The following is a 12,899-nucleotide window of genomic DNA, read 5'->3' on the forward strand; positions in this document are numbered from 1 at the left end:
TAAATGTTGGCTCTAATGCCCACATCTAATGTAGGCCTCACTTAAGATAACGTCAGTAAACCTGTTCTCCTTTCCGGAAGAGGCTAGAAAGACCCACACAAGTCTTGCACTCTTGAGATAAAGGTCACCATTAGGTTTTTTTCCCCCTCTCTGTACCCTAAGGGTTTGAAAAACAACAGACATAAATTGCTGTTAAACACGGCAAATGTGAGTGAACTGTTTCTTCAAAAGTTTATTTGCTGTTAGAATTCATTACCTTACAGAATAAATGCCACAGATGTATGTAAGACTCGCACGATGATTAAAAACATTTACAGTGCAGTGAATTAGACCCTACCTACTACTCGGTGCAGTGTTTTTAACAACAACCTTTAAATACGTTTTGCTGTATATACACAAGTATTTGCTTTAAACCAGTCAACAAGCGAGCATAGGTTGGTTTGAGGAGGGCATAATACATATAGCTCTCATCATAGTAAGCCAGCTTGCTTGTTGATAACAAAAGACCAACATGGAGTCCAAATTTCCCCCCCACTTTGGACGTTCGAAAGCAAAGGCGCTGAAAAAGACGTTGTTCCGAGCTGTCAAGGTAAGCGGAAAGTAGCAATAACCTCCAGAGGGATAAACTTTATATATAAAGGAGAGAAATATTACTGAGAGTGATGGATCCAGAAATCCATCATGCATAACAATAACTTTAGAAATCCTATTCGAGGAAGCAGAGTCACACGTCAATACAGCAGTGGACGCAGGACAAATATGTTGACCTACTACAAAGAAATCCCGAATAAAGGGTCCGAGTGAATAATGTAATCATCATCCAGCTCATGGTTCCTGTCACACGGTCAACAGTGACTACATGCAGACTACAGAGGGAGAAAAACTGTTCGGTGCAGCAGTAAAATGTAACAATGCCTCCAGTAATGCAATGGGTCAATCTTCAGTACATCACCTATGTAATAAATTACACGTGACTAAATCCAGGCATTGCGGTTAAAACACCAGAGGAGCTCTATAGAGAAGTGAATGTGACTATAAGACACTTTGGGGTATCACTTGTCCCTACTTTGGCAGGTTCTTCAGCTCTGCTTATTCAGCAAGTCATGGCTTTACTGTGTGCCAGCGCTAGAGTGACTTCCAAAATTGGTGACTTGTCGAATGTTGGACACTTTGTGCACTGAACAGTCACAGCTTTGCTTGTGCAGTGAAAAGGGGCGGAGCTGTGTGCTGACAAGTGCTGATGATAAAGATGGCCAACGACCTTCCAGTTGGAAACAACTTACTTCCAAATAATAATTAAAATAAATATTTAGTGTAAATTAGGGTACATAGTGCATAGTATAAGTGCAGAGTGTGAAGTACATCATTTGGGATGAAGCCAAAGTTTCTGCAATGTACTCCAGTAAACCAGTTTGCATGTCATTTATTGCGATTTGCTCAGGTTTGGCCGATTGTCTTCGAGAGTTACAAAGTTTTACACCTGCACTAAAGATTTGGGGGTGAGATAAATTCATCACAGTTATCATCTAAATTGCTACTAGGACAGGCTCTTGTGTGGTGCAACAAAAAGCAGTCAACTTGCGAATTCGAATCCCAATGATGCCACAGTTATCTGTGCCCAGGAGCCATAATTCATGTAGATCTTTGAGTTCATGTATAAGGAAGAGGGCAGACAGCGGTTTCCTCTGATGGAGGCTCACTGTATGTGATGGGAAGGAAAGCAGGAAAAATTGCCCTCCAAAACACCCGTTTCAGTCAACATGTGTCCTCAAATCCATCCTGGATGAATTGTGATCCTATGGTGAAAGAAGCAGCTGAATGAACGCTTTATATAATAAACTTGTTCGACCTCCTTTAAGGCGTCTACAGAAAGCCAATTTATGACTTTAATAATGACTTCATCATTATCTGCGAGAACATTTGCTGACGCTTAAAACCGAAGGCTGAAACAACTCGTGCTTCGTGTAGACGCAGGAGATTCGGGCTTGTCAGCTTGCCTCCAAACAGTAGAGTAGTGCCATGTGCTGACAACCAGCTAAACAGAATAATTATTTATAATGCATGCTGTCTGAGCTGCATGATCTCGCCAAGCACTTCCCATCTAATGAGGGTCATTAGGGAACCAATTCTCGGATTCAAAGGAGTAAGACTGCAACACTAAAGTAGTCTTAGATTCAAGTCAGCCGGAACTGCAGCTCTTAGAAATAATCAGATTTGTCTGGATAGATTTCAGTGGACTGGCAGCAGGATGATCTTCACACAGCAGAATCCATAGTGACTCCTGAACCTACACGTGTGTCAGTGTAACACCAGGAGTGTTAACTCAGCCCTAAGAGGATGTGCTGTACGCATAAACATGACGTTATTGAGCGTTCTGGAGAAGTAAAGCAGCTTTTTTTTTATGCGCTCAGGAGGAAGTTCCCGTGTTATCGTGCGCGGTAATATCACCGCTCCTCCACTCTTCCTGACTTGTGACTAGCCGTGCGTTTATATCCTTTACACAATTTATACACTCCTTTGTACTCGTCAGCCAGACGAGCCGCGGTGATAAAAACCAGTCAGCAAAAAATATTAGCAGGAAGTTAAAGAAGAAAACGACAACATTGAGCTCGCGCGCCGAAGCTCTAACAGAGCAGAAGATAAACAAACGCAACACTAATAACGAACCCTACTGTGTGTTCGTTATAGATGTTAAGCTGTACTTACCAGACGATTTAACCTTCTCCGTAACATACTCGATTCCTGTCTTCTTTGGCACCTGCTGTGTAAAATAACGCGGTTCTTTTTGTTTCAGGCTACTTGCTCTAGCTACAGTAACTTTGCATGTATGACGCCAATTAACGCCGGTTAGCTTTCGGCTAGCTATCTGTGTTCTGTTGTGTTCTGTCTGTGCGGGACGCGGTGGGGAAGCTACATGGTTTGTTCTCTATTCCACTTGTTCTTCCTGTCACCATTCGCATTTCGGTTTGTGTTCCGCAGTTAGCGGCGAGGCGCTGGTGCTAGTGGCGGGAGCCTCCGTGTGTTCAGCGGCATCGTGTGTGTGTGTGTGTGCGCGCGCCCTGTTGCTGAGCTTCACCAAAAAAAAACCCTTCACGCTGTACGGTAGTGCAAAGGATTACAGATAAACGGGTTTTATCTTTAAAAATAAAGTGTCAGTAGTTTAATCGCTGAGGATGACCCGTCTCTTGCCCTTACATGCCGCCCACCGCCTCCTCTCTCTGATGTCCTGATGCCCTGTCAAACAAATATTTTACTCCACACCACGCAAGAGCCGCTACGCAACAATAAGCCCCGCCCACCGTGCAACGTTATTACGTAATGCTTCTTGGGAAATGTAGTTTTTAAGCTCTCTCAGGCTGTATAACAAACATTGCAGGTGTAAACAGTCCAATTAATGTAACGACTGTGGAATCTATCTTTGTTTTTATCGTGCATCCTTGTTTAATATTAACACCGTATTTGTCAGTTGTTTTTAAGGTGTTTTTTTATAAAGTGCATGATTCTTTTTTTATTAAAGAATAGAATACCTATTTTTTTTGTGGTCAGGATAAAGTGAAGTCTATTACTGATCAATAAATAAAATACTGTATGTAATAGGAAAAAGTTCAATACATAATTGTATGCCCAGATTTACAGCATATGTTAACTAATAAAGAATCAGAATCAGAATCAGGTTTAGGGGGGCACGGTGGCTTAGTGGTTAGCACGTTCGCCTCACACCTCCAGGTTCGATTCCCGCCTCCACCTTGTGTGTGTGGAGTTTGCATGTTCTCCCCGTGCCTCGGGGGTTTCCTCCGGGTACTCCGGTTTCCTCCCCCGGTCCAAAGACATGCATGGTAGGTTGATTGGCATCTCTGTCCGTAGTGCGTGTGTGTGTGTGTGTGTGTGTGTGTGCGCCCTGCGATGGGTTGGCACTCCGTCCAGGGTGTATCCTGCCTTGATGCCCAATGACGCCTGAGATAGGCACAGGCTCCCCGTGACCCGAGGTAGTTCGGATAAGCGGTAGAAGATGTGAGAGTGAGAATCAGGTTTATTGGCCAAGTGTTTTGACACACAGAAGGAATTTGGTTCCAGCAGTTTGTGAGTTAGGTACAGACATAAATAAAGAGGAATAAAGTACAATAAAACAATAGCATGAATTAATCTGACAGGACAGATTAAAAAGTCCACTATTTGCATGCAGAATGGAATAAGATTTATGAATAAAACAGATATCACGATTTTTTTTAACACATAATTCATACAAAAAAAATGAAATAGACAAATAAAGCAGTGAGTTGTGAATTGAATAATAGCCCTATACCTCTATATAGCCCTCTATATACCTCTATAGACTCTATATTATCAGTAGCTGGTATAATAAAAGCAGTACTGATGTCTTCCAATGAAACAAACATTAATTATTTACACCTATTATTCTGCAGCTTTATTTAGGTAGGTTAGCAGGTAGATTTAGTCTACCATACAGTATATATTATTAGTCTGACCTTCCCACAGTTCCAACACTGCTTCAGGGGAAAGAAAAACCTGTTCGAACTGATCTTTTTGTTACTGATAGAGGAAAAGTCGTGTATCCAGAAATACAAGCTGTGAGAGTCGTGTTTATAATCAAGGAAGTGTGTTCGATCAGTGAATAGGTTTGGTTATGGCGCCCCCGTGTGGTTACTCTATTATGTGACAGTCCCAGAATTGATGTATATCTAAGCCTTAGATATACATCAATTCTGGGACTGTCACCTTGGAAGGCAAGGGGACTCTGGGCACAACCCTTCACAGGACAAAGCAGGACAAACAACTGCTGTGCAAAATGAATTTTCATATTTGTAATCTAATATGTCAATAAGTTAATAGGCTGACAAGGTGATTTGCCTGTAACTCTGGTACGTTTAAAGTAGACCTTTTACAGTTTATCATCATCTACTAATAAATGATAGACTTATTTATGACTTATTTAACAAAATTCTATTCTTTTTTTTTTCAGTTTTATTTTATTTAATTCTTTTCTGTTCTGTTTTATAGAATGTTACAACACCAGTGACTCCAGTATGTCCTTATGCATCATTCCATCACTGAAGTAAAATGTAGGCCTTATATTATCTATCATCCCGATGCTTAGGTTTCTATGGCCAGAATAATCTAATTCAACTGAAATTTCTGTTCCGCACCCGTTTTATCCAGTAACTGCCATGAACTAAGTAATTCACGACCACAAAATCGATTTTGAGGAACTCTTTGCTTGATTATTATATTAATTATAGAATGCATTATTATTCTTAATTAGTGACCACACCTTATTAAAGAAGCATCAAATCACTTCAAAAGCTCTCTGTAAAGCCAATCAATCAGACAGAAGCTATCTGGCCTCAGGGTCAAAAGTAATTTCTTCATGCAGCACTCAAAGACCCTTTGCTCTTTCATTTAATGATGCTTATTATTAGAAGTGCAGACTCAGAAATAAAGGTACCAATCTGTACTTTGCCTTGTTGATGGGGCACCATCAGGGGGACATGTTTTATACTTTTATCATGTCATACTGAAGTGGGATGTGTGACACAGTGGGTTAGTGTGTTCTGTCCTGTCGGGCTGTCCAGCAGTTCAAAAATGGGCATAGACTTGATTCAGCATCAGAAAAGTCATAAGGCAGTGACTAGTTAAACCTTTTCCAGATCTGGGACACCACTTCTGGGTTCAGACTGGGTACTTTCGGGTCTTGACTGTGAGACACAGTACAGTTGCAGTAGATGAATTTCTTTCAGTGAGATATCTATGAAAGGGGCCTATCTAAAAAGTTTCATTGCAAGGCAGAATGAGCCCCGACATTGTGCTGCCAAGACGTCTGACTAGCACTGCGTTGTCCGAGGAGACTAACATCTGAAAACATCTCAGAATGGGTAAGAAACAATTGTGTGCTAATATATTGCCCACTGTTTGTGACACAGAAACTAAATCTAACTTGACTGAATCTAGTTGTTACACGCAATTGTGTGTACTGATGCAAATGGGCTTTGTGGCTGTTTCAGTGTTAGTAAGCTCTGTTTATGTTCATAGAACAAATGAATGTCACAATGTGTACATGGTGGTTGGACATGTCGCGAATGGCCTGCTCCTCAGTGAGGGCACATAGAAACTTAGATACTAAGTCCAGCAGTATCCTGATTACTCTGGACTTCAGAGGAGACAGGGCCACTTGAAGCTTCTCAAAACACATGCATGGCAATAGCAAGATGCTTCTGTCATAAGCGTGAAACCGGTTAGATCCAAATGCAGGTTTATTATCAAAATCCAAAAACAGGCAAGGGTCAAAACACCAGGCAAACAGCAACAACAAAGGAAATCCAAAAGCAGTAGTCAATAATCTAGGTGTAGGTCAGGGCAGGTAGCAAACAATCACAAACACGAAAAACAGGCAGGGTCAAAACAAGGCAATAGACGGAACAGAAAAATACGCTCAGTATGCAGACAGGCTAACAATACTTCGCATCATAAGAGAGTTCTGAGTGAGCTTAAATAGACCAGATGATTACAAACAGGAAACAGGTGTGCTGAGTGGGTGGTGCAATGGGTTGTGGGAATTAGAGTCCTGATGATAAAGTGCAGCAAATCCTCTGCAGGCCAGCAGAGGGAGCCCTCATGGCTCTCATAACAGCTACATTGTAGAGCCTTAAATTGGAATCCTTTTTTTGGGCTAATGGGGGAGCATGGAAAAGACATGAAACACATCCACCAATTTCAACCAGTCCTGTTGCTATGTTGTAACCTGGAAAGGATGTCTTCAGGAACTCAAATCTATAATCACTCTCCTTCTACAAAAGATTTAAGTGTGCTGAGTAGAAGCCTTTGTTCTGAACTGTGATATCTACCTGTACAACCTTGCCTCTATCCTAGAGAGAATAAGCTTATTGGGTCAAAGCAGCAACCTTGTTGGGTTCTGCTAATGAAAAAAGACCCAAAACCCTGAGAAAGCTGGGGACTGGTGGAAAAACTGGAGTTTGTATCCCTGTGATATTCTCATCAAGTTGCCAGAGATGATCTACCACAATGACCAGCTATGGCCAATGTATGTTTCAGATCAAGCTGGAATTTTTAGCAGGGATAGCATACTGTTTTGCTTAATGTCTAACACAAGGAATAAATATTTGTAGCCACTGTTAACTTAGATAACAAATTGTTAAGAGATTAGAGAGATTTGACAATTGACAATTACATGTAGCTGCAAATAAATTCACTACAATTTTCAATTACAATTTTCACATACAATTCAGACGTTTTGTATCTTGTAATTAAATACATTTTTACAGCTCCACCAGGATATACTGAATCAATATATGTTGAGTTTAGACAAATATGTGTATCATAATGTGAGCACATAGGGGGCACGGTGGCTTAGTGGTTAGCACGTTCGCCTCACACCTCCAGGGTCGGGGTTCGATTCCCGCCTCCGCCTTGTGTGTGTGGAGTTTGCATGTTCTCCCTGTGCCTCAGGGGGTTCCTCCGGGTACTCCGGTTTCCTCCCCTGGTCCAAAGACATGCATGGTAGGTTGATTGGCATCTCTGGAAAATTGTCCGTAGTGTGTGATTGCGTGTGTGATTGCGTGTGTGATTGCGTGTGTGATTGCGTGAGTGAGTGAGTGAGTGAGTGAGTGAGTGAGTGAGAGTGTGTGTGTGTGCCCTGCGATGGGTTGGCACTCTGTCCAGGGTATATCCTGCCTTGATGCCCAATGACGCCTGAGATAGGCACAGGCTCCCCGTGACCCGAGGTAGTTCGGATAAGCGGTAGAAGATGAATGAATGAATAATGTGAGCACACAAACACACAACAAAAGCACCACAGAATGTTTCAAGCATTCTGAAGAAGTCTCATTTACAGAAAAATAATATTGAAAGTTTATTTTGGAAGTACTTGGAAGAGAGGGAAACTTCCATTTCATTTGGTAGAAGGATGTTGGAGATAGAGCTGTCAGGTACAGTAAGAGGTCAAAAGGAAGGCGAAGGAGATATATGGAGGTGTTGAAAGAGGACATGAAGTTAATTGGTGCTAGAGTAGAGGATGCAGAGCATAGAGTTGGGTGGAAACAGATGATTTGCTATTACATCCCCTAACAGGAACAGTCAAAAGTAGAAGATTAGAAATAATCCTTCTATTAAAATTTTTGTTGTTGTTTTTCTCCTGTGGTCATCTGTACCTCCCAGTATACAGTGGTAGCCTCCTTCCATCCATCCATCCATCCATCCATTTTCTACCGCTTATCCGGGGCCGGGTCACGGGGGCAGCAGTCTAAGCAGGGACGCCCAGACTTCCCTCTCCCCAGACACTTCCTCCAGCTCTTCCGGGGGAATACCGAGGCGTTCCCAGGTCAGCCGAGAGACATAGTCCCTCCAGTGTGTCCTAGGTCTTCCCCGGGGCCTCCTCCCGGTTCGACATGCCCGGAACACCTCCCCAGGGAGGCGTCCAGGAGGCATCCGGAACAGATGCCCGAGCCACCTTAGCTGACTCCTCTCGATGTGGAGGAGCAGCGGCTCTACTCTGAGCTCCTCCCGGGTGACCGAGCTCCTCACCCTATCTCTAAGGGAGCGCCCGGCCACCCTGCGGAGGAAACTCATTTCGGCTAGCCTCCTTCCTGGTTATTTTATTTTTTTGCATGTTTATCACACTTTAATGTTTCAGATGATCAAACAAATTTAAATATTAGTCAAAGATAACACAGTAAACACAACATGCAGTTTTTGAATGAAGGTTTTTATTAATTTAGGGAAAATCCAAACCTACATGGCCCTGTGTAAAAAAAGTGTTTGACCCCTAAACCTAATAACTGGTTGGGTCACCCTTAGCAACAAGAACAGCAATCAAGCGATAACTTGCAACAACTTGTTACAGAGCTATGGAGGAATGTTGGTCCATTTTTACCAAGGTCATGCCACAGCATCTCAATAGGATTCAGGTCAGGCCACACCAAAGTATTCATTTTGTTTTTCTTCAGCCATTCAGAGGTGGACTTGCCGGTGTGTTTTGGATCATTGTCCTGCTGCAGAACCCAAGTTTGCTTCAGCTTGAGGTCACGAACAAATGGCCGCATTTTGTCCTTCAGGTTTTTGGGTAGACAGCAGAATTCATGTTTCCATTTAATCACAGCAAGTCTTCCAGCTCCTGAAACAGCAAAACAGCCCAGACTATCACACTATCACCACCATATTTTACTGTTGGCATGATGATCTTTTTCTGAAATGCAATGTTACTTTTATGCCAGATGTAATGGGACACACATCTTCCAAAAAGTTAAACTTTTGTCTCGTCAGTCCACAGAGTATTTTTCTAAAAGTCTTGGGGATCATCAAGATGTTTTGTAGCAAATCTGAGATGAGATTTATGTTCTTTTTGCTCAGCAGCGGTTTTTGTCTTGGTACTCTGCCATGCAGGCCATTTTTGCCCAGTCTCTTTCTTATAGTGGGGGTCATGAACACTGACCTTAACTGAGGCAAGTGAGGCCTGCAGTTCTTAGGATATTCTTGAGAGGTGTTTTGTGACATCTTGGATGAGTCATCACTGTGGTCTTGGGGTAATTTTGGTCGTCCGGCCACTCCTGGGAAGGTTCACCACTGTTCCATGTTTTTGCCATTTGTGGATAATGGCTCTTACTGTGATTCGCTGGAGTCCAAAAGCTTCAGAAATGGTTTTATACCCTTCTGAGAATTGATAGATCTCAATTACTTTCTTTCTCATTTGTTTCTGAATTTCTTTGAATCTCTGCATGGTGTGTAGCTTTTGAGGATCTTTTGGTCTACTTTACTTTGTCAGTCAGGTCTTATTTACAGTAAGTGATTTCTTGATTGTGAACAGGTGTGGCAGTAATCAGGCCTGGGTGTGGCTAGAGAAATTGAACTCAGGTGTGATAAACCACAGTTAAGTCATGTTTTAACAGGGGGGCAAACATTTTTTTTACACAGGGCCATGTGACAATGGATTTTGTTTTTCCTTTACAACTGCATGTTGTGGGGACACGGTGGCTTAGTGGTTAGCATGTTCACCTCACACCTCCAGATTTGGGGGTTCGTTTCCCGCCTCCACCTTGTGTGTTTGCATGTTCTCCCCGTGCCTTGGGGGTTTCCTCCCGGTACTCCATCTTCCTCCCCCGGTCCAAAGACATGCATGATAGGTTGACTGGCATCTCTGGAAAATTGTCCATAGTATGAGAGTGCGTGTGCCTTGCGATGGGTTGGCACTCCGTCCAGGGTGTATCCTGCCTTGATGCCCAATGACGCCTGAGATAGGCACAGGCTCCCCGTGACCCGAGGTAGTTCAGATAAGCAGTAGAAAATGAATGAATGAACTGCATGTTGCGTTTACTTGTGTTATCTTTGACTAATATTTAAATTTGTTTGATGATCTGAAGCATTAAAGTGTGACAAACATGCAAAAAAAATAAAAATCAGGAAGGGGGCCAACACTTTTTTACACCACTGTATATACATACGGCTACATGGATAGCTCTATGGTGGATGCATATAGTCCAACAGTATAGAAAACAATTATTCACCTGATTTTTACATAATAGAATACAGATTTTTACAAAATAGAAGATATTCCATCAGTTGGAGTTTTCATGATGGTGGTCGGGAGCACTGTCTAACAAATCAGTTTAAAATCTCCCGTATGTGTTCATGTGGGTTGAGCCCTTGTGCCCCTTAAAAAGACCCATTATTATCTTGAAGAATATGTTGCTTGTGTGTGTGTGTGTGTGTGTTTACACCATATTAAAGCTGGACCATCATCAATGTACAGAAAATGTCACATGAATTTGCTTGTTTATTTAATTTGTTTTACTGCCAGGCTTCTTAAATATTGGTGAATCCAGTATGTCATGTACTGTACTGCTGGACAGTGTTAACATTTAAATGTGTTTATGCTATTATGCCACACTATACGATCCTTTTTCCTGTCCCCTTGCCTCATGTTTTGCTAATTACCTCCCTATTTATACCTTGTGTGTGTTTTTTGCTTAATTAATCCTTGTCTCTTGACATCTGGTTTTGTTCTCCATGTTATGTTTTTGGTTTCCCCGTATCCTGTTTTGTAATTTTATTGCTTAGCTTTTTGTTGGTTTAGTTATTTTATTAATAAAAGCCCTGTCTGCCTTCTATCCCCGTATTTAGGTCTCGATTCTGTTTCTGCTCCCTCACTTGACACTGTAACTGTTTAGGGTTGATAAGTTGGGTTTGATCTTCAAACAATGGAAGGGACTGAATATTAAGTTGTTGTTGTTGTTGTTGTTGTTTAAACAGACATTATTCATGAGAGTTGCAGGTAATCAGTAATTCCCTACACTGTGTGAACATTTCTTTATGTGTGTATAATTATGTGCTCTATGTGTAAACCTTAACCCACAATTCTTTTTTTAATTATGTTCTATATGAAACAGGATTTCAATAAACTCTTCAAATTAGGCAATATCGATATGAAACAACCATATGGAATTTCCATAATGTCTAAAATGTTTCAGTACCTTTCTTTTTCTTATTTTTTCTTTAATTCAACAAGAACCAGCAAAAATAGCAGGTGAATGTAATTTCAGAAGGAGGCCCATTAAAGCTGAAATAAATTGCTGATTTGATTAACTGAGTTGAAATTGCCAGCAACGATCCAAGCGAAAATGCTTTTCATATAGCCTTTTTCATGTTGTTTTACTGAGCATGACTCTAGAAATTATAAACTGGTATGCCCTGACATTAATTTGTTTGCTATTAATGTAGTAAAGGGAAATTTAAAATATCATGCATCTCACCAATCATTATTCTGTTAGTGTACAATTAGGGGATAATTAACTAACACACACACAAACACACACTCACTCACTCACTCACTCACACACTCACACACTCACACACTCACTCACACACACTCACTCACACACTCACTCACACACACACTCACACACACACACACACACACACAGACACACACACACACACACACACACAGACACACACACACTCAGAGTTTATGTGTAATGTTAAGATAAGATCACAAGGGGGCGCTGTAGGGCAAGAAAATAATAGTAAGACTCTCAAATATTCTTATGAAGAATCTTTCTCAAACAATTCATTCATAATCTACTACAGTAAAAATTTTCAACTGCTCAGTGATTTAAGCCCCTTTAGTATTTAAACAAGTTCTCAAAGCGCCATCCTCTTACTTGATACTAACCAATCCTATTCATTTAAGTCAAAAAAGCTATTATGGATTATTTAGCCCTCAGTCCCAGCCACAATTTGCCCTGTTTTTTTTTGTAGCCTGGCTTACTGCTGTGTGATCAGATTGCAGGTCTTCTAAGTTTGTGAATTAGTCTACCAGCTTATTTTACTGAAGAACATAATTCTACATTTATGTTAAGTCTTTTCTGTCTTATGGCCTTAGTCTGTGACATGACATACGGCTAAGTATGGTGACCCATACTCAGAATTTGTGTGTGTGTGTGTGTGTGTGTGTGTGTGTGTGTGTGTGTGTGTGTGTGTGTGTGTGTGTGTGTGCAATAGATAGATAGATAGATAGATAGATAGAGAGAGAGAGAGAGAGAGAGAGAGAGAGAGAGAGAGAGAGAGAGAGAGAGAGAGAGAGAGAGAGAGAGAGTACCTGTCAGATAAAGAGTTTACCTGTTTTTCACATGTGGTTCTTATGTCAGTGTTCCTATGAGCTTGAGGCCCAGTGATCTTTCAGGCCAGTCAGGTTATTCCATCATCCTTATGATCTGGTCACAAATCTGAACAACTGCCACAGGTCACAAATCTGAAAAACATGTTTACTTTAATCAAAGAAGTACTCCAAATTCCAAATTCAACTATATTTACTTAAATGTATTCTATATTATTTTGTTATAAATGTTCTTAGCTCTTATTTCATTACTAGT

General features: G+C 41.2%; 1 protein-coding gene across 8 annotated transcripts in view; it reads right to left on the bottom strand.

Moving 5' to 3' along the window:
* atp11c (ATPase phospholipid transporting 11C) overlaps window positions 1–3,240 on the bottom strand; it is a 61,147-nt gene extending 57,907 nt beyond the window's left edge. For 6 of the 8 annotated variants that reach the window (XM_060885527.1, XM_060885526.1, XM_060885525.1 and 3 more), the window contains exon 1: window positions 2,707–3,240. In XM_060885527.1, coding sequence (XP_060741510.1) covers window positions 2,707–2,733 — 27 coding nt within the window. In that variant the 5' untranslated portion in view covers window positions 2,734–3,240. The remainder of the gene's footprint in view (window positions 1–2,706) is intronic. The other 2 variants (XM_060885529.1, XM_060885528.1) reach the window with 1 other exon arrangement.
* Between the last annotated feature and the right edge of the window lie 9,659 nt (window positions 3,241–12,899).

The sequence above is a fragment of the Tachysurus vachellii genome, chromosome 13 (genome assembly GCF_030014155.1).
Source record: "Tachysurus vachellii isolate PV-2020 chromosome 13, HZAU_Pvac_v1, whole genome shotgun sequence".
In the NCBI taxonomy this organism is placed as follows: domain Eukaryota; kingdom Metazoa; phylum Chordata; class Actinopteri; order Siluriformes; family Bagridae; genus Tachysurus; species Tachysurus vachellii.